The sequence below is a fragment of the Piliocolobus tephrosceles genome, chromosome 12 (assembly GCF_002776525.5).
Source record: "Piliocolobus tephrosceles isolate RC106 chromosome 12, ASM277652v3, whole genome shotgun sequence".
Lineage (NCBI taxonomy): Eukaryota > Metazoa > Chordata > Mammalia > Primates > Cercopithecidae > Piliocolobus > Piliocolobus tephrosceles.
The window spans coordinates 45,886,925-45,909,600 of NC_045445.1; the positions used below are offsets into that span (position 1 = coordinate 45,886,925).

At 41.1% G+C, this 22,676-nt stretch overlaps 1 protein-coding gene across 1 annotated transcript in view; it reads left to right on the forward strand.

Moving 5' to 3' along the window:
- LOC111536655 (collagen alpha-6(IV) chain-like) overlaps positions 1-22,676 on the forward strand; it is a 314,428-nt gene that overhangs the window by 250,974 nt on the left and 40,778 nt on the right. Inside the window, exons 6-18 of the mRNA XM_026451994.1 lie at positions 440-556; positions 3,039-3,107; positions 4,780-4,815; positions 8,229-8,291; positions 9,117-9,152; positions 9,333-9,374; positions 10,387-10,479; positions 11,783-11,836; positions 18,140-18,199; positions 19,564-19,608; positions 20,107-20,160; positions 20,997-21,066; positions 22,101-22,208. Coding sequence (XP_026307779.1) covers positions 440-556; positions 3,039-3,107; positions 4,780-4,815; positions 8,229-8,291; positions 9,117-9,152; positions 9,333-9,374; positions 10,387-10,479; positions 11,783-11,836; positions 18,140-18,199; positions 19,564-19,608; positions 20,107-20,160; positions 20,997-21,066; positions 22,101-22,208 — 847 coding nt within the window. The remainder of the gene's footprint in view (positions 1-439; positions 557-3,038; positions 3,108-4,779; positions 4,816-8,228; positions 8,292-9,116; positions 9,153-9,332; positions 9,375-10,386; positions 10,480-11,782; positions 11,837-18,139; positions 18,200-19,563; positions 19,609-20,106; positions 20,161-20,996; positions 21,067-22,100; positions 22,209-22,676) is intronic.

Below are 22,676 nucleotides of genomic sequence, written 5' to 3' on the forward strand. Positions count from 1 at the left end.
CTGTGCAGAGCTTCCAATACTGAATGTCATGCCAGGCTGCTCAGGGTCTGTCTGGCCTGAGGAATCCCAAGGCCTGGCATGATTCCGTGTTCATATCACTTCAGCTGCCAGACAGCTAAACCCAATTTCAGCACATCTTTGTATACAAGAAAGGTAAAGTTGCAAGACCTTATGTATCCCATCTGTTCATGCTTGATCCCTTTGGTTTCAGCTTGGTCCCTATTAAAGCATTCATCCTTTTGGGAGGGACAACATTGAACTGTGATTAGACACATATGCTTGAGTATAAAGGAAAGACGTACAAACATACATGATGGATCTAAGGGAGTGATCAAGGAGCCAGAGTTTAATAGCATGCTTGGCTTTTCTCGCTGTGGAGCCATTTAGAGTAGCTGACAGTCCTGTGGCTAACTTGATCCCTTCTTTTCTCTTTGAACAGGGCCATCCTGGACAGCCAGGCCCCAGAGGCCCACCTGGTCTGGATGGCTGTAATGGAACTCAAGGAGCTGTCGGATTTCCAGGCCCTGATGGCTATCCTGGGCTTCTCGGACCACCTGTATGCTGCCAGATATTTGCATTTTATTTCACATGGCTTTGCTTGTCTCAAAGTGTGCCCTTTTTCTGCCTCTCTGGAAACCTCATTAAGATTTTGTGGGACAGCCACTACAGACCCTTGTCAAATGTAGGAGTCAATACTGGCAGCACCACAACAGTAAAAGTCTAAAGAAGAATACCAGTTGCATTGGGGTGTGCACATGCTAGACTGCTTAGGGTTGCCTTTTTATAGTGCAGCTTGTGAAGTTGGCAAGATTGTTAAAAGGCTGTAGTAAATTTCATGGCAAAATACACACTTGGGCTATTTAACATGGTCCCACATCAGACAATATTGAGGAATGTTTGGAAGACTTATATGGGATCACGGAAGCACTAACCAAAACCCAAAGGGCTTGCTAGCTTGGTCTATACCAGTGGTTTTTAACCAGGGGTGATTTTTGCCACTCAGACATTTGGCAATTGCTATTGATATTTTGAGGTCTCACAACTGGTGGTGTGCTACTGGCACAAGACATCTAGGAATCATTTGGTTCAAAGTGTCAATAATGCTGAGGTTGAGAAACCCTGCTCTACAGCAACAGAGTTTGTGGCTACACTCACACATCGTAACCCTTGGTTATGGTATTGATAAGGTATTTATTGGATCCCAGTGTCACCACTTTTATTTAATTCCATTCATCCAGATAGGGCTCAGATATTTTGATCTAAGGGATCTCTAGTAAATACAATGCCCTTCCCGACTGATTTTACAAGTGGCTGGAAAGAGAAAAATAACACATTTCAGACCCATTCTCAACCTCCCTTGAAATAATCTAAATTCATGAGGACACTGATCTGAGATTTTTAACTAGAAATCACACCATTCATTAGACATGTTTTATAGATACGTGAATTAATTGACACTTCATTGGAAGAGCAGCACCACCACCTTCAGTGACCAGGTTGGGGTGTGGGTATATGTGTGAGAAAATGAGACAGATGGACAAAGCACAAGCCCCAGATTGGCATATAGGACTTTGACACCTAAAAACCAAACCAATATGCCGGGGGGTGGGGAGGTAAGGAAAGATGTATTGCTAACATAGGATGAGTTAAGTGAGTCGCAAAGTTCTCCAAAGATTGCCATGGCAACCAGGTATAGAATAAAACATTTCCATGAAAATCCAGCAAAGCAAGGACATGCTGCCCCCTAGAGGGAGAAAATAAATGTTGAGGTAAAGAATACCCTCTGACAAAGGACAAAGGTAAAAACCTAGTCCTGTCTCTAAACTTAACCTCAAGCCTAAATAGGAACTTGGACATGTATTTTACTAAGCTGAGACGTATCCTTTGCTGAATACCGAACAGATCATTCAGTAGGCTTTTTTGAAGCTTCTTTCAGGAGAGTAGTGGCCACAAGAATAAGGTGAAACAGGCAGTGTTAGGAAAAAAACCCGGTTTCTGCTTCTGGGATCATGTTATTGTTTTATGATACCAATAATCCTTGTGCTGAAGGAATCAATCATTCAGTAAATGCTTCAGTCCACAAAGCTTAGCCCTACCCCAAATACAAATCCTGACTTCCCTTAGGTGTAGGGACATTGATTATCCGCAGGTGTACAAACTCTAGCAGATATTAGCCAGCATCTGCACTAAGACAGCAAAAAATCTAGTTGAAAGATTGGAACAGTGTACTTTGAACCGTTTTTCATGTTAGCAGTGAGATACACCAACCTCTTGGACAGGCTTTGAGTCTGAAGTTGTGTGGTAGAAGTACAGGATGAAGGTATTTTTGTAGACATCTTTTAGACTGGAGGTCTACAAACTGGCCCACATGGCCTTTGGCTTGTGGCCTGCTTTTTAAAAAAAAATACAATAAAATACAAAGGAAGGAAGGAAGGAAGGAAGGAAGGAAGGAAGGAAGGAAGGAAGGAAGGAAGGAAGGAAGGAAGGAAGGAAAGAAAGTAAAACAGAGTTTAGCTGAAAGAAAGAAAGAAAGAAAGAAAGAAAGAAAGAAAGAAAGAAAGAAAGAAAGAAAGAAAGAAAGTGTAAAACAGAGTTTAGCTGTGACCCAAAAAGCCTAAATTATTTACTATCTGGTTCTTTTCATGAAATTTTACTAACCTCTGTCCTAGACAAAGGTTCTGTCAGTGACCTATACCTGTGAGGGGTGAAGCAGTGAACTCTCCATTATATGAGTTATTTGTGGTTGTTCAGATCAGTACTCTGAATAGATGTAAAGGATCTGACTTTAACACATTTCAGACCCATTCAAACCCCTTCCCTTTACAGACTTCTGGCTTGGGGATTGGGAGGGCATACAGCTCTGAATCAGAGCACCTGGTCAAGGAACGTGTTTTGCCCCTTAGTACAGCCAATTTTGCCATAGAAAAAGCGACATGGTTTTAGGCTCTTGCTGTCCCATCCTTTATCTGATGAGATAATGCAATTAAAAAGACTATAAGTGTGTGTATTTCTTCAATTTTTTAAACTATTTTACTCAGGGGCTTCCTGGTCAGAAAGGATCAAAAGGTGACCCTGTCCTTGCTCCAAGTAGTTTCAAAGGAATGAAGGTAAGAGCCTGCAAGGCAGGTAGCTGAGTAGGCTATAAGCTGGGTTCCCCAGCATTGGGCCCCACCTCCAATGAAAACATTTCCAGAACTAGCATCTGTGTCTCTATTTAAGGAGCAGACCAAGATGGATTTAAAAGGATCTGGAGCTTTTTGTGGTGGAAACATTGACATAAATGTTTGCAACTACTCTGTCAAAGAGATTTGCTCTGCAGGATCTAGACCAAAAATAGGAGACAGATCAGCAAACAAACAGTTTGCATGGGTATCACTTTATTTCACAAACCAAGACATTTCCTGCAGGCAGATACCTTTTGTCTACTGTAGAATCCTTGTTGTCTGTATACCTTGGTTTGAAGCCATGTGTATCTCTGCCCATCTCAACATGGCCATTAGCCAAAGATCCTGGTTCTGCCCTTCTCTGTTGCTTCACACCAACCTATCACCCTAGCTGGGCACCTGGATGTCTGCAAAAATTGCCCATCAGCCCTGCAGCTGGCTGGAAACTTTCATCTCTTTCCAGAATTGACAAGAACCTTCTGTGTTCTTGTGACTGTATTGCCTGATATCCTGTGGGTCCTAAGTAAACCCTGGCTTCAAATGTTCGGCCCTATTCCCTTGCAGAGCAGGACAGGAGTCCATCATTTCCCTGGTAGCAAACGAAAATTTATGTGCCCAACATCTGAGGAGAAGATGCACCAAGCTCACTCAGCTAATTGATGGCACTTTTCTGTCTTCCATTAGTGTATAGAGCCTGGAACATTGGAAATCACTTTGGAAGGCAGTGACGGGGGTGGGTGGCTGGAGAGCCAGACAAGATTTAGGGTACGGGCTTCTAACTATAGATGCCATAGTAGAAGACAGAATGTTTGAGTTGGAAAGGACCTCATGATTGTCAGACTTGTATTGGTATTGCTCATTTTACAGATAGAAGAACTGAGGTGTACTGAGGCTATATGACTTGCTCAAAGCCAGTTCAGCAAAGAGCTAAAACTCAGGCAGTGCTCTTTCCATGCAACAGAGAGCTGATTTTTTACTGTAAGCCAAGTGGAGTAAGACTAGCAGGTGTCAAAATTTGGTCATTGTCTTAGAAAACATTGATTAAATGGTTTTGCCAAAAATCAGAGACCCTGGATCCAGTGGAACACAACAATTTTCACAAGATGGTTATATTACCGATTCATGCAGTAACTAAAGATGCAGCAAAGTAATTAAAACGTAATCAGAGACTGTATGCTCTGTTGATTTTCCCTTGAAATGCCTGATTTGCATTGTATACATATGGGCACAGAATCTTTGGGGATGAAGGCACACGGGAAGGTAGCTTTGCTTTCCTCCAAAAGGAGTAGGAAAATCACCAGCCCACAGAAGTAGTTTCTAATTGGTAAGTGTCTAGCAAAGGTGAAAATTAATTAATCCAAGTAAAATGTGAAATCCTGTTCAGCCAAGGCTATAATATGTGTCTTCTACAGTCCAGATTTGTCTTACAGAAAAAAGTAAACAATCTAAACAGTCGAATATGTCCAATTCATACATTATTTAAAACACAAGACTTTGACAGAGGAGGCCCAAGGTTCAGAGATGTGTTTTTGTCCCTATGAATGTTAGGTTAATTATCTGAAATATTGCAGGCTTAGTTTATTAAACTCTTCAGTGTCCTGCCTTTGTTTCTCAGGGGGATCCTGGGCTGCCTGGACTGGATGGAATCACTGTAAGTTGTTATTTATGTGTTGAGCTCTCATTGTTGACTATCACTAATGGTGCATTTTAATTATCCTCTATGATGTTCTAAAGTCTTTGTAGACCTCAAGGAAAATCTAGACAGTTGAAATAGAATGGGTCACAGTATTGACATTTTCCAAATGAGAAAGCACTGAGAGGATGAACTGTCTACTGTCAAGTTGCATGACAAGCAGGCTTTCAGACTTTAGGCCAGAGACTTATGTATTCACTGGGATGTACTTTCCCCTAGTATTTTGCCTTTCATTCAGGAAGCATTTACTAAATATTTTCTGTGTGTCGAGTGCTGTGGGTAAATCAAAAGAAGTAGAGCACATTGCTTTAAAAGGTATTCTACACAGAAATTCCTTCTAGGGACTCTTGATAATAGTGAGTCTATGTAAGACTGTGAGTTATGTTAATAAGAGCTTTATTTTTCTTTAAGATTCCACATTGTCGTCACTTTTTTTTTGAAACAGCTTAAGAAAAAAATGCTTCTTTCCTTTTTTTTCTTTCCCTTTCCTGTATTCACTCTTTCTTTCTTCAGTCCTCTCTTTTTTCAGTCCTCAACTGATATTGAGCACCTACTATTAGCAAAGTGCTATGAGTAAACTCTGAGACAATGTAGACACAGTCCCTGCCCCCAAGGATGGGAAAAACTAGTAGGAATGTGGCATAAGAATTCCACAGCAACTTAGAGGAAGAGACGCCATTCACTTAAGGATATGTCATGTGAGTCTTTATGTCTGAGAGACAGAAGGTAGCTTGTGAGAAGTGTGAATGGTGTTTAGTTGGCAGTGGGAGGAGACTTTCTAAATAGAGAGTTACAGAGTTTCGTGAGAAAATGTAGGCAAAAAAATGGGATGTGTACGAGCACACACAAAAACAGAGATGAATAAGGACCAAGGCCATACATATTCCCTAGGGCAAAACAACTGGCTTACACAGTGTATTCATTACATTTACAGAACAACCTCCACTGTACTTGCTGCATTGCTTCTCTTAGGTACTTGTTTTCCTGTCCACAAAGGTGCAATGTTTGTCCACATACACAGGCATGATATAAAAACTGCTTCAATTTGGGGAGAGGGCGTTTGGTGGCCGAATAAGGTATTTGTGATCAGCAAGATGATCACAGATGGCTAGTTATTTTCAAAACAATGTTCAGACTGTCATTTATTTCTGGAGGCCCTTTGAACTCCTCCTTTCTCTTCCTCCTGTCTCAGTTCCAACCTCTGTTACCCTCTCCGCCCCTTATCCAGGCCCGTGTCAACTTATTCCTGCTCCACCATTGGAAATGGACCCTTGCATTTCACCAGATCATTTTTCTCTTGCGATTTCACTGTCTTATGTTTAACATTGTTGTTATTTGATTCAAAAATTTTCTAAGTTCCCTTATGATTTTTTCTTTGACCCATGGAATATTTAAAAGTGTGTTGCTTCATGTCCAAATATTTAGTAGCTTTCCAGATATCTTTCTATTATTGATTTCTAGTTTTATTTTATTGCAATTTGAGTGAACACTTTGTGTTATTTAAGGTCTTTTAAATTTGTCAAGGTTTGTTTTATGGTCCAGCATATGGTATATCTTGGTGAATGTTCCATATGCTCTTGAACAGAATATGTATTCAGCTGTTGTTGGGTATAATGATCTTAAAAATATCCATCAGGTCAAGGTAATGGATAATATTGTTTGGATCTTCTATGTCCTGACTGATATTTTTGTCTAGTGTTTCTGTTCATTATGGAAGGAGGGATGTTAAGATGTCCAACTGTAACTGCAGATTTGACTGTTTCTACTTGAAGTTCTGTTAGTTTTTGCTTCACGTATTTTGAAGCTCTGCTATTATGTGCATAGGCATCTAAGATTGGTATGTCTTCTTGATAAATTGACCAATTTTATCATTTTGAAATATGCTTCTTTATCTCTGGTAATATTATTTGTCTCAAAGCCTACTTTACCTGATATTAATATAACTCTTTTGCTTTTTTAAAAAAGTGTTTGTTTTATTATAACATTCTAATAGGAAAAATTTCAATATAGAGCAAAGAAGAGTGAATTTTGCAGTGAACACGCATACCATTAATATTTTACTATACACCATCCGTTGGTATCCATGGGAGATTGGATTCAGGACCTCTCATGGATACCCAAATCCATGAATGCACAAATCTCTTGTATAAAATGGTGTCATATTTGCCTATAACCTATACACATCCTCCCCTATACTATTAATCATCTCTAAATCACTTATAATACCTAATACAATGTTAAATGCTATGTTAAAAGTTGTGATGCTGTATTGTTTAGGGAATTGTGACAAGAAAGAGTTTGCATGTGTTCCATACAGATGCAACCATCCTTTTTTAAAAAAAATATATTTTCAATCAATAGTTGGTTGAATCCACAGATGTGGAACGCACAGATACAGAGGGCCAACTGTACTTGCTTTATCCTTCTATCCATCCCTCTATCTGTCCATCAATCCATCCTATTTTTTTATTTTTATTTTAAGTTCACAGGACATGTAGGTTTGTTACATAGGTAAACGTGTGCCATGGTGGTTTGCTGAACCTATCAACCTGTCACCTAGGTTTTAATCCCAGCATGCATTAGCTGTTTTTCCTGATGCTGTCCCTACCCCCACCCCACCCCCCAACAGGCCCCAGTGTGTGTTGTTCCCCTTCCTGTGTCCATGAGTTCTCATTGTTCAGCTCCCACTTATAAATGAGAACATATGGTGTTTAATCCATCCTATTTTTAATGAATTTCAAAGTAAATGGTAGACAAGAGTTCACTTACTCCTAAATCCTATAGCATGCCTATCTTTAATTAGACTTTAATATTTGTTTGCAGTTTTTTCTCTTTATATAAAATTTACATACAACGAAACACATAAATCTTAGGTGTATGTTTGCTGAGTTTTGACAAATGCACACTTGTATGTAATCCAAACCTCTACTCAGGTATAGAAAATTACTATCACCTCAGAAAGTTCCCTCCTGCTCATTCCCTGTCAATCTCTGCCCCAATTCACCCCAAAGGCAACCACAATCCTGATTTTTTGCTATTATGCCAGTCCTAGAACTTCATGTAAAGGGAATAATATAACGTCTAGTCTTTTGGGTCTGGCTTCTTTCACTTAACACAGTGATTTTGAGATTCATCCGCATTGTTTCATATATCAGTAATTTGCTACTTTTTATTGTCGGCATTTATTCCACTGTTTGAATCTATCAGAGTTTATCCTTGTATCATTGGACAACTGGAACATTTCCAATTTTTGACTATTATGAATAAAGTTGCTATGAACATTCTTGTACAGTTCTCGTGGACATACATATTTTCCTTTTTCTTGGAAAACTGCCTTGCTTTTTGAACTTGGTAAAAACTTGCCTCTTTAGGGCCCACAAGGAGCACCCGGATCTCCTGGAGCTGTAGGACCTGCAGGACCACCAGGATTACAAGTAAGATAAATTTAAGCCTAGTGCGTGATCACAGTATTCACATGACTGTTTTCCCTATCATACTATAGATTCAATGTAAGCCTGTGTAATTTAGGTGCTCCTGGTGATCAAGGGCAACCTCCATTCTTGGAGGGTTAAAGTAAAGCGTGCTCTTGCCAGGAGCTATTGGAGTTATTTATCAGAGTCTCTCTGACCATCCAATCTGTGCTTCTAAAGCCTCCCACCATAGCTCAACCTAAAGTATAGCCCAGGGATGGCAGATCCCTGACACATTTATTGCCACCTTCCATTTCCTCACCCATGACAAGTATTGCTAATTAATCATACTACCATCACTATCACCCACCCTGAACACTGAAGAAGCTTCAGATTCCTTCCTAATACTGCATCTTGGGCAGCTCTACCTACCTACCTATTTTTCTGACACAAAACCTGTTTATCATCACTGGTAGAGGAAGAGCATAGCCAGTCATCTATGTGGTTCTAGGAAAGCTGTGTCCCCAGATTGTTCTCTCCAGAGCAAGAAATCCCACTAATCAGTACTTTGGCTTAGTTTCACCAAAGGTCATCTTTTTAAAAGTTCTGGCCTATTGGGAGGAATGATACATGAAGTCTTCACTACCTTAGCATTAATGGGATTACCAGGTCAATTTGGGGGATTTCAAAGTAGATAACAGGGAACCACAGGAAAGACAGTTACAATCTATGCCAAAGCAGGAAAGAGGGCTGAGTTACTGGGGAGTGGCTCTCAACAATTCTTTTGACAGAAACTAACAAGTGTTAACTCTTTTCTTTCTTATTTTTCTGATTTTTAAAAAAATCTAGGGTCCTCCAGGGCCTCCTGGTCCTCCTGGTCCTGATGTAAGTATACTTTGTCTTGGGGAATTTTGCTTCCTACTCCTAAGTACTCTGGATTTCCCAAAGAGATACTGGTTTGGTTAACCCTACTTTCTGGTAAAAAAACATTGCATTCGAATTTACGTTTCCAGAGCTTATTTAGTAATTGATTTTGTTTTTCCTCCCTGTATCCCTATTCTCTAGGGGAATATGGGGCTAGGTTTTCAAGGAGAGAAAGGAGTCAAGGTAAATAGCTTTTAAAAAATACAATCTGCATTCCATATGCTGCAAGAAATGTGTCTGATTACACACATGTGCCTGCTTGTGTAAGAGGATTTGTTTTTTCGCCTTGGGAAATGAGCATTTAGATCCTCTGGTGGGATCTCTTGAGGGCTGCATGTATACATGCCACACATGGGCTATTGTGGTCCTTTTCCCTTCAAAATATTGTTATTCCCCTGCTTCCTACCTGTGAAAGGTGTATGTCTTACAAACATATTCCCTTGAAATAGATTCTTTCTCTTCCTTCCATCTGGGTCTTTCCTTGGTGTTTTGTGTATTCTGTTCCCTTCTCTTTCCTTGTCTCTGATTTCCCTCTTCTCTCTACCCTTTCTCCTCCTCCCCCTCTTCCACTTCCTCCTCCTTTTCCTTTTCGTCCTCCTCTCTCTCTCTGTCTCTCTCTCTCCTCTATCTCTCTTCTTTAACTTCTCTTTCACCATTCTCTTTTATTTCCCTCCTTCTCCCATTTCTCTCTTTACAAATTGCATTGTGATTTCAGAGCCTCAAGCGAGGCTGAGAACTTGCCATTCCCACCCTTCTCTCACAATTGTACTGCCTTCTGAAGGAACAACTCTTGCCTCCAATGTTCTAACGTGGACGTCATTGCCTCTGCTTGTGCTGTTCGCAAGGATTAGACCACTTAGAGTCAGGTCATTGTTGCCAAGAGGTAGTCATTCACCTTGTTCTGATTCCATTTTTACTCTCTTCTAAACATCCTTTCATAGCAACCGTGAACTTAAAGTTTCCTTCTATCCATCTTGCTCTTCCCTCTGCAGTGCTGGTACGAAATTCACTGGTCAGGCTTATAATTCTTCTCACCCTTTGGCAATGAGAGTTTTGTTTCCTCATTGACATGAGGGTGAAGAGGCCAAAGTAAGAGACAGTTTATTTGTGAGTTACATCCAGAGGACAATCCCTCCCTCTAGAAAAATGGTCGGTGTGATTTTCACTTTGCTTAATGTTCCATTTGATCTTACAGGGGGATGTTGGTCTCCCTGGCCCAGCAGGACCTCCACCATCTACTGGAGAGCTGGAATTCATGGGATTCCCCAAAGGGAAGAAAGGATCCAAGGTAGTGAACATTTGAAAATAGGAAAAATTAATAAACTTTTTCCTATAATTATAAGAACTTTAATAACCAGACAATACTGGAAGAATAGAGGGTTCTGGGTAATGGATTTTTGTTTAGAAGTGAGAGTAAAAAGCCTTCTTTGTTTTGCCCCTTATAAAAAGCTTTCTTAAAAGACAGAGTATGTTTCTTGGTGTGTAGATATGAGTGTGCCTGGGCATCTGAGTATTCATTTAAGCACTATTTTCTCTGTTTTAGTGTTGCAGATTCAATTTTTGATATACTGAATAACTTAAACATTAAATAGTTGTGTTTTTCCTCCTAACTCCCAACCCTCTCAATACTTATGGTGTCCCCAAAGTACTGTGACAGAACACATAGGGTATGAATGGTGGCTCATGAATTATCTTTTTAAAGAAGTTATTTGCTCTTAAAACTTGACCCTGAAAATAGGATATACAAGAGATGCCCTAATTTACCTGATTTGAACTACCAAGGCTTACACCATAGACTTGTTTAACTGAAATATTTTATGATCTGTATTTTTATGTGAGTCACTGTATACTACCTACATGGTTGTAATTCAATGGTTGTGTACTGTTAAGGTGTGCAGATATCTTTCAGTAACTTGCATTTCCTGCCAGGGTTCCTTTAAGCTTTGTGATTCTGTTCCCATGGCCAAGGGGCCTAGGCAGGGAAATGTGTTTAGTCTCCTTTCTTTAAATTTGTCTTTGTGGAAGCAACAACTCCAAGCCCCTCCAGGTTTATAGGAACTAGTTGTTGATTTGGGAATGGTCTGGCAGCATGAAAGAGATTGCTTCCTCAATCATTCCCAAAACTTAAGGAGCTTCTCCATGGCACGTATAGATAAATTCACATATCAAGGAATGACAGATCAAACTGTTATGTATCTCCATCCAAATTGTAATTGTTACCCTTTTCCCAAGACTATAGATTTCTCTGCTGCCTATAATTTTCTATAGGAAATTGTACGGAACAGCTTCTTCCACTAGAAAGAAAACAGACAATCATCCTTTCTGTCTCCCAGTTAGCCTCAGTATTTGACATTCTGTTTTAGACAGTTATGGTCCATAATCCTTCTCCCACAGCAAAGAGTTCCATGAACTAAGACATCCTGGAACAGCTGCTAGTTAGGGAGCCTGGGGAATCTGCACCACTCTCTGCTGCCCTAATCTTGAGACCTCATTGCTTCCCCACTCCTCAGTCCAAGTACTTGCAGACAGCCATCCTCTGGTGTGTTCACTGCTTCCTGATGCTACTTACTAACCTTTGGCTGATTTTCCAGGGTGAACCAGGGCCTAAGGGTTTTCCAGGCATAAGTGGCCCTCCAGGCTTCCCGGTAAGTCTCTCTATTTGATCAACATGTATTCAAGGGTCTGATTGGACAAAAGCTGTAGCAATAGAAGGCTAACAGAAAGACCTCTTCCCATGGATATTGTAGAGAATGCCACCATCTTTATTATTAGAAGGCATTTAAGGAGATGTTCTTGTTTCTCAAACACATGGAGACGTAAGCATGGTTCTCCATGAGGCTATATAACTTAGAGGTTATTAGCTCAAGCTCTATAGTTAAAACAGACCTAGGCCTGACTTCTGATTTTGCCAGTTTCTAACTATGTGAACCTGGACAAATTTCTTAACTTTTCTGAGCCTCAGTTTCCCAACCTACAAAAAAGGGGAGAATGTTAGGGTGGTTATGAGGATTTAATGAGATAATATGCATGAAAAGGGCTTACTACATGTCTAGCACTTATTATTCAGTTAATGGTAGCTAATCTTAGTAATCCTACCTTCACTTTCATATCCGCCTTTCTAGCTTAGATTCTTACACTCATCAGTTACCTTTTGAGGGTCCCTATGTGCCAGGCATTCTGCTGGACTTGGAGGTTACAACGGTAACTAAGTAAAAGTCCCTGTCCTTGATATTACATTCTAATGGAGGAGTGAGGGAAGAAACAAACAAGAAACCAGTAAACAGATAAATCTATAACAAGTTCATATAGTGGCGATATATAAAAGATGAAAGAAGGGTAAAGTGATGAAGTGTAGATGGGGAACAGGGTGGTCTACTTGGGACAGAGCGGTCAAGAAGGGCCTTTCTGAGGAAGTGATATATGAGGTAAGGCCTGCATATTATGAGAGAGCACGTCTTGTGAGGATCAGAAAGAGGGTTTCAGGCTGAGGGAACCGTAAGTGCGAAGACCTTGAGGTTAAGAAAGCCTCAGTACTTTTGAGGAACAGTAAGAAGGTGAGTAAGTGGAACAGAGTAAGCAAGGCCAATAATTCCAGACAGAGAAGTCAGAACCAGATCTTGGCTACCTTCATAGGTCAATGCAGTTTTTTATTTTTAATGTAATGGGAAGCCATTCAAAGGCTCTGACTTGTATTTTTGAGATCACTGTGGCTGTGGGAGGAAGGGGAGAGGGAATGGGAAGGGTGGAAGAGCAAACACAGAGGGTATGGCAGTAGTCCAGGCAAGAGATAGTGGTGATGACTTGGACTATAGTGACAGCAATGGACATGGAAATAAGTGGATAGATTCAAAATGTAAAAATGTTCAAACTTGTTATTAGGGAACATTTCAAACATTTACAAAAGCAGAGAGAATGTCATAATGATCCCTCGTGTACCCATCACAGAGTTTCAATAATTAGCAACGTATGGCCAATCTGAAGCAAATAATAGACATATCATTTCATCACAAATACCTCTGAATATTTAAAAGGTAAGGGCTTTTTAAGACATGGTGACAGTATCATCATCAGTAATTTGCGATCAGTAATTAATATCAGTTAACAAGGCAGAATTCAAATTTTTGATTGTCTTATAGGTATATATATTTTTTTACAGTTGCCTTGTTTGAATGAGAAGCCAGACAAGACCAATGCATTACATTTGTTTAATGTGTCTTTTAAATCACAAGATATATTTTGAAAGAGCTGACAAGATTTTCATGGATTGGGAATAGAGATCAGGTGGAAAATAGATGAATCAAAGATGACTAGGCCTGCCTGTCCTTGCTGGACCAATGGGGATAGATGATTCCATTCCCTCCCTACAGTACTTTGAAATAGTTTGGGTCTCTCTGGGTGGCCAGAAAGCAGAGCCAGTGGAGCCAGTGGCGCAGGTTCTTTCCATGATGATTCTTATTACTCCATAGAAATAAAGGGGGCATGGAGCATCATCTGTTCCATGCACTTGATTTTAATCACCTCTGTATCTAATGAACCAGAAAGGAAGAGAACCCTAGTGTTGGAGACAGAACACCCAAACTTTAGACCCAGCCCCTGCTCTGGGACTTTGGCAAGTCACCGAACCTCTCCTTATATCTGTAATTTGACAATGGTCATATTTATATTTTTTATTGGTAGAAAATATTTCTACATATTTATAGGGTGCGTGTGATATTTTGTTACATGCACAGACTGTGTAATGGTGAAGTCAGGGTATTTAGGATATCCATGACCACAACATTTATCATTTCTATGTGTTGGGGACATTTTAAATCTCTCTTCTGGCTACTTTGAAATATACAGTACATTGTTGTTAACTATAGTCCCCCTACTCCACTGTCGAACACTAGAACTTATTCATTCTGTCTAACTGTATGTTTGTACCCATTAACCAACCTCTCTCCATCTCTCCCCCCACCCCACTCTCACACCCTTCCCAGCCTCCGGTATCATTCATTTTACTTTCTACCTCCATGAGATAAACTTTTTTAGTTTCCACATGTGAGTGAGAACATGCATATATCTACTCTTTTAAGACACAACTAATAATGTATGCAAAGTTTCTTTAAAAAATGTAAGACTGTCCTGTTCAATAAGGTAACCGCCAGCCATGTGTGGCTACTGAGCCCTTGAAATGTGACTGATCTGAAATGAGATGTACTGTAAGTGTAAAATACACACCAGATCTCAAAAACGTAGTATGAAAAGAAATCTAGAATATCTCAGTAACATTTTTTACTTCGATGTTAAAATGACAATATTTATTATATATTTGGTTAAGTAAAATATATCATTTAAATGAATATCTGTTTACTTTGCTTTTTTAATGTGGCTACTAGGAAAATGAAAATAACATAGTAGCTCACATTATATTTCTATTGGACAGTACAGATATAAAGTACTTTGCAAGTGAGTTTGGGAATAAGGTTTTTACCTTCTTTGTAGAGCATTTCACATAGATTCTAACCACCTGGCATTGTCCCTGTGAGGTAAGCAAGGTGAGCCAGGCTTATCTCCCTTGTACTGATGAGGAAACTACAGCCTCAACGGGTGAAGAGATTTGTCCAGAATCATGCAGCTAGTTATTAGCAGAGCTGAGACTGAAATTCAGCTTTCTTGAATTCTAGCCAATTTGGTGGCTTTTTCCCCATACCATACTGCCCCCTACAGTCCAGTTTGTTCTAATCCCGTTTTTTGTCTCTAAATCTCTACAAAGGATTTTATGATCTCCTCCGGTGTTGTTGGCTTCACTGGCTCACACTGCCTGCCTCCCCTTCCCTTCCACATCCGAACCCAGAGTATTTCCCCTGCTGCAATTTCAACCCATTCCCTTTTGTCCTGTAAAAGAAAGAGACTGACGACAATGCACAATGATAAATTGCAGTACCATTTCAAGCTCAGTATTTCCAGTGTTTCAGAATATGGGCTGAAAAATAGAAACCCCAGTTGATTGTAAAGACATCAAAGCTGGAAAATAACCCCTTTACATAGAACAGCATGTTTTCATAGGGTGGGAATTAAGAAACCAGAATTCTCAGCCCACTTTGGCACAGATTCAAACTGTGACCTTGGCCAAATCAGGTAACTCCTTCACAGTCCTAATATCTCTATCTGTTTAATGGGAACATTCATAGGTACTTTATATGAATGCCTTATGACAGAAAAGTTATGAGGAGAAATGTGGTAATGTATTTGTGATACTCTGGACCTTTCAGAGGAAATGTGCTTCTCAAATCCAAAGCCTTCACATCAGCTTTCAATTATCCATACTTACTGAGAAACAAGGCAGCACTGAAGACAGAAATCTCTGTGGAATCCAAAAATGTTCCTTTTAACTATTTGTTTTCTTCCTATATGAGTCCAAATCTTTGTAAGAGACGAAGTGCCCAACCTGAGAGATTTGCCCCTCACCTTCTTTCTCTTGGCCCTTCTGCAGTGACCAAACATCTCTGATTTTCTGGCTCAGTCCTCACCTCACACATTTACCCCATTGTCTCAAGCAACACGCTCACACTTGTAGCCACAGGTCTTTCCATGGAGGTCGTCAGAGAGAATTGTATATCCATGTGCCCTCTGTCCAAGGGACTAGCAAACACAGGGGAAGGCAAAAGTGGAATAGATGAGGGGAAGGATAAGAGAAGAAACTGGCAAATCCTGAGGTAACTATTGAGTAGGAGTAACTACTAGGTAGGTGGGTTGAGCCTCCTCAGAACCAAAAAGCATCAGGAGTCCAGAGCCCAGGAGAGCAGGCCTGGAAACAGTTAAGCTAGCTCCAGTGAGGCTTTCCAGGCCGTGGGTAAGTAGGAGTGTGGGAGCAGCATTTGCAAGATTACTCATGAGGAGGACTGACTGTGACGGGGCCAGTCCCAGGGCATCTTGCTAGAACAGCTTGTTCAGCAGGGTCCCTGTACAGTGCCTCCCTATTCTTGGAGACAAGTTGAACCTACAGCACAGCCAGTGTCTTGCCAAGCTATTTATCTTTTGTTGGCTCTAACCCCCACACACAAATTTGTCTTTTTTTTCTTTTTTACATTTTTTAAACATATTTGTTTTTGTTCACACTATAGCACAAGCTCTCAGGCCCTCTGAGAAAGCAAGACTCTTCTGCTTTCTGGAGAATTAGCACAAGGCCCCCTTATATTTATAACTGAGGGCAAGACAGATGGGGGCACATGATGGTTCCTGAACATTCTTTCCTTCACCCTTTGCAACAGTTTTGTTCTCTAGGTCATTATTCCATTCAGTTCAACAAGTATTTACTGGACCACCTTGTATGTGTTGAGACTGTAGTAATGGGCCTTGGAGAAAGATAAAAGAGAGTGTAATATAGGCCTCATGCTTACAAAACTTTCATATGCAACCAATCTTTGCACTTTAAGAGTTTGGGGCAGCATGGGCCACCACAGATTTCATGAACAGGTCAGAGAAGGCTTCTTGAAGTGTTTGACCTCAGAAGCCGATAGACATTCCACCAAGTTGCAGCATGCCTTGGTTTGATGCAGAAAAACTAATATTTTAAATAAGTTTGCATTCAGTTTAACCCACGAGCCTTTCACATTAGAAATTTAATGTAGCATGAAGGCTGAGCTATTTGATGCACAGTTATATAAATGCAGAAAAGAGAACAGGTAAGTACGGGACCAAAGCCTGCTTTGAATTGGATCCTACACACACACACACACACACACACACACACACACACACACACTCCTCCCAATAAAAAGACAATGAAAACAACCCACATTAAAAAAACAAAAACATGACTAGCCAAAAGGAAACAAAAATGAAAAACCCTGGGCCCAGAAAGCCCAAGGGGTGCTCAACCAGCTTTCAGTACTCATGGGAGCGCACTGAGTATGTACGTAAAAGGAAGAAAAAGCTACAAATGGGATTTGAGCAGGTGAGCCAGGTCACATTAAAGGGACAACAGATGTTCCACAACATTTAGTGTCTTTCCTTCATTGCCTCCTTTACTTTCACAATAAGCCAAAATGTTGTTTGCTAAATCTGTGCTCCAAAAAGTACAATTTTAAACAACAGCACAGTGGCCTCGTTTAAGTTTTCTTTGAAAAACTTTGTCCACTTTAGTAATGAACTCTTCTGTTTCTTGGGGGCCCAGACATTTGCCTTGGACCCAGAGGGGAGGAAGTTCTTTCTTACTCACTCTGCTTCTTGGAGTTCCTGCTTTTCCCTAGAGAATCCCCAAGTCATATTCATGGCTACAAATCCTCACCTCCGATGAGCAGGGCAAGAGGGATTGGAGACCATCTCACAGTCCCCTTTGGACTATCTCTAGGGCCAGGCAAGAGCCCTACAGTGCCAGTACAGGAGCTGTAGGGTTTCAGACCGTGCCTAGATAGAAATACTTCTTCCCACTGAAAAGGATGTTGTACTCATTATGTCACCAAAGGGGAAAAACTCTTGCTCTTCCCCCTAGTATCAACCCCCAAGAATTTGCATAATCCTCCATTTGTAGGTCAAATAATCAAGTTCCTAAATGATAGAAGGCAGCCTGTTCTAATGGAAAGGTTCCCGGAATGAAAAACACAAGATCTGGCTGTCTCATTCAATTTTAATTCATCCAGATGTTGGTTTCCTCGTCTGTAAAATCAGCAAGGTTAGATATTTAATCATTTCTATGCTGTTAGCCTATGATACTATAAATACATGGAACAGTGTTGTGGATGGGGTGGGGGGGCATTACTTCTAGAACCAAAGGGGGACCTTGAATGAATGGTCCAATTCATATTCAGAACTTACGTGCTTCTCAGGCAGTGACAAGAGACAGCATGGTGAGCCTCCCTAAGGGGAGAATGGAGCTTAATTAAAATAGCCCCCTTGCTTTGGATGAAGCCAGGAGACTGATGAGAAAACAAACATTATAACTTGTGGTTTCTTTTTTCATTTAGGGCCTTGGAACTACTGGAGAAAAGGGAGAAAAGGGAATCCCTGGTTTGCCAGGACCTAGGGTACGAACCTGGAATATTACCTGCCTGGGTCTGTCAAGTCACCGTGTCCATTTGCTTTCCTGTTTGCTTCTCTATGTTTTGCAACTTAATTGCCACCTAAGCTTCTCTTTCTCCTCAACTCAATGGCAGGTTCCTAAGACCTCCTTCTCTCTTAGCCCCATTCCCTTGATTGAATGACTTTCTTGAAAAGGAAAGAGGCACCCTCTACTCTAGGTGGCGCCTCAGCCTATTTATCTCCTTGCTGTCATGCATCATTGTCTTCTGGGCTAAAGAATGATATGAGGGTTGCCTTGCTTTCATTCCATTCTATTCTGAGGGAATTGAGCACGGAAGTGGCACAGGAATGGAAGAAAGAGGGCCAAGTGCAACCTTTTAGGACAGACACAAGCCTGGAAAGTTCTAGAACATAGTGAGTGATGTTTGGAGTCAACAGTTCCCAATAATAATCTCATTTGAAATGGAAAAATAATTAGCCTCTCTGATTCCTAGCTTCGGGCACTTAGGTCTTGAGCTAGAAGCAGTGGGCCAAGCTTAGCCTCAAAGAAGTAACATTTTAGAGAATTGTGTTGTTAAGTTGACTATGAAGTTTATTAAGTAAGAGTCCTTTGAGTATTTAGCCATATTTATCCATTACCCTGCTATTTCTTTCTCTACTTTTCCCCCTCCCTTGTCTTGAAAATACATATAATCACCAACAAAGAATGCATTTGAGGTGGAAGACGAGGCCCTCCCATAATCTATTTAAAGATCTCCTGACTTGGAACTAATGCAGACTAAGTATAATACCACCCAACCCTTCTATCAAATTCCACCTACTACTTAAACTGTTTCCATTTATTTAGCTCTTAAAAAATGCTCCATGTGGCTATTTAGCCTGGTGGATTAGTGCTTAGAAAGAAGTCATTAGGCCAGGCGTGGTGGTTCACATCTGTAATCCCAGCACTTTGGGAGGCCGAGGCGGGTGGGTGACTTGAGGTCAGGAGTTTGAGACCAGCCTGGCCAACATGGTGAAACCCTGTCTCTGCTGAAAATACAAAAATTAGCCAAGTGTGGTGACGCATGCCTATAGTCCCAGCTATTCGGGGGGCTGAGGCAGGAGAATCGCTTGAACCCTGGAGGCGGAGGTTGCAGTGAACCAACACTGTACCACTGCACTCCAGCCTGGGTGACTGAGTGAGACTCTGTCTTAAAAAAAAAAAAAAAAAAAAAAAAAAAGTTATTCAGCCAGGTCTAGGAACATGCGCTTACCTGATTTTAGGAGCTGCTAAATCCTGAACTCAGTTGTATAACTTTGTTATATAAGTCTAGTGGCTTTTTCTAGGTGGCCTATTGATTTTTCTAAGGTGTAACTATTTTCTTTACAGGGTCCCATGGGTTCAGAAGGAGTCCAAGGCTCTCCAGGGCAACAGGTATTTTGGTTAATATCATTAAAGCCTTGGTGTATAAAATCCCAATTAAAAGTCCCCCTTGCTTTACTTAACATGGCCAAAGGGAGACATTACTTATAATGCAAATTGTTCATCTCCCTTTGTTTTGGTATAATCTTAGCCACTGTCCTCTTTTCTTTTCACTCAAGAACATGGGTATCCAGTGTCAAGTTCAGTGCCTTGCCATTCCATGCTGTGGTCATACATCTTTGGCATGCTATCAGGGACTAGCAAGTCCAGCCTGCTTGTATCCATGTCTAGCCTTGTGGCCCTTGTACCTCCTAATATGTAAATTGGCTACCTACTGCCATATTGTCTTCTGGGAGATTTTACAGCTTCCAGAGTCAGATAGAAGCCACACATACATACCCTGCAATGTCATCCAAGATCCCTGTGCCATTTGCCCTGGCTTAATCCAAAGACCAGACTCTCTTATGCTCTCATACTTTCAACTTAGTGGTAACTATGTTTCTGTCACAGGGCAAGAAAGGGACCCTGGGATTTCCTGGGCTTAATGGATTCCAAGGAATTGAGGTAAAGTTGGGAAGTGAAAAATCCAGGGTTGGTAGGTAGAAGGGTGAATTACCACAAATGTCTGTATATAAGATGAAGTATTTTTAATATTTTGACCTTTTAAGTTTCAATTTTTTCTCAAGAAATGCATGTAACCTACTTTGAATACACAAAGCTGCTAATGAGCATTTCTTAGATACTACTTGATCAGTGGTAAACTAAGGGGCAGGGGCTGGTGAGATCAAGTCCATCTCACAGATGAGGAAAATTTTATTCATATTGCTTAGAATTGCCAACTGTTGGTTTTATTATTGTTTTAAATTCTCTACAGACAATGCATCCCCTTTTTGCCTACACCTGGGGCATATAACTGCCACCATCACACCCTGGATATGCCACTGTATGTGTTTTTGGTACCTAAGTCTGTCTTTGGGGAGTATTAGAACTCCTTTAATTTCCTCTGCCTGACATCATCCACTAACAAGGGTTGTGATGGTAGTAGAGGCCCAGGCCTGTTGAGAGTGGAAAAAAGTTAAAACTCTCTTCTCTCCTTAGCACTACTTAGGTACAGTCAAGGCCCAGAGCAGACTGTCCTTGAGTAGAGTTGCAAAATAAAATTGGGATACCCTGTCCTTGACAGTTTTGCAACTGAATGTTAGGCCTCTGGCCTGCTTTGTGTCACCTTCATCTTAAATTTTTGGGACTTTGAAATTAACCTATAGACTAGTTGACCCTGGAAATCCAGGGTTATAGATGGAAGAACCTTTCATTTTCCTAGGGATGGGCTTTAATGGCACATAGATCTTGGGTAATAAGGACATGGAAACATTTGTGTTTAATGTACTTAATCTTTGCAGGGTGAAAAGGGTGACATTGGCCTGCCAGGCCCAGATGTTTTCATCGATATAGATGGTGCTGTGATCTCAGGTGCAACTTCTCATTAATTTGAGTAGAAAATAAAGACAGGAAGTTTAATCCTATATCCCCTGTAATTATTAAAGGATACTTAGTTACTCGATTGTTGCTAAACTTGACACACCCAAGAGCCCCTCATGGCTCCTGAACTTGGGTAATAAAGCTAACTCCAATCTCTTGGCCAAGCCCAGCACCCTGTTTTTGTGTTGAGTCCACTAGGCCTAGGATTTGGGTCTGCCTGGGCCTGAATTTGGTGAAAATGGTTCTCCTGGTGATGCTTTGGGAAGGATGGATAACCACCCCCTAGCTGGGCTGACTTCAGTTTGATACTATGGAATACTCAGGGCCTTGTGTAGGTGATTCCATGCATGTTTGAGCTTGACAATTTCATAGGAAGTGGAAAAGTACCTTTGGTTAGGGGAGCAAGTGGCTGAGAGCCCTCAAGAGTATGATGCTTAGAAAGTCTGTCTTCATCTCTCCTTGTCCTAGTTATTGTGTGTGCCCAACTCTTCCCTTTACCTTCTCCAAATATTGAGATGCCCAGTATCTCCAGCTACTTCTTGTTTGACCAAAGGCTTCTACTGTAGTGACTCTTCCATGGGTCTTCCCACTTATCCCTCTCCTCTCATCCTCTAAGGCCCATGCCCAGTTTGGTATTAATATTTGACAGTGGCTTCCTGTGTGCCACTCACAGGAAACATATATGTGTAACATAAATAGTGGACTTCAACATCTTAATCCAAATGGTAGACATTTTAGGCATTACAGCAGATTAGTGGTAGAAGAAGAAGAAGTACTTACCAGAGCTTACCATGAAAGGCAGGCCGTGGCCAGACCAATTCTTAATACACTAATGTTGGCTCCAGAAGGCCCCTTGGCTCCAGAAGACCAATTATCATGTGCGGCCATTAGCGTGAGAGACTTGGGAAGGGCAAGAAAGGCACTTCTAATGCCAGGACAGCTCCCTGCACCTCTTCTTGGGCATTTTGTAGCATCTGTGGGCCTCCTCTGCCTTTATTTACTGCTGTCTTTCATTACGATGCCAGGTAATCCTGGAGACCCTGGTGTACCTGGCCTCCCAGGCCTTAAAGGAGATGAAGGCATCCAGGGCCTGCGTGGCCCATCTGGTGTCCCTGGCTCGCCAGCATTATCAGGTAAAAAAAAAAAAAAAAAAAAACTAACCCATCTCCTGTGCAGATCAGTCCTCTATGCACTGTGGTTCCTAGCATTCCCTTCTGTACCTCTGGGTTGGGGCACACACCTAGCCAAAGTCAAAGAAGAGGTAGACTATAGTCAGTAGGTTCCCGACTGCCAGCCCAAGGCTAACGTATGTGGGGGTAGGGAGGGCCTGGGTGAGCAGCTTTTGTTTTTGGCTTAAATAATGTATCATAGCTGGACAGGCAATCCTAGACTGTCACTGCAGTTTGCAGCAACAAGAGGGGTCCTGGGTTGAGTTGCTGGAGCTTTGTCACCTTCCTATGGATGTGCCATCCCGGTTGATGCTTGCCAAGAGGGGCTAGCAAAAGCCCAGATGAAGATTTGTACCCAGAACCTTGCTGTAGGATTCAGCCAGGTACCGAATGGTCCCAGGATCCTGTGGGTAACACTCTTGAACTAATCAC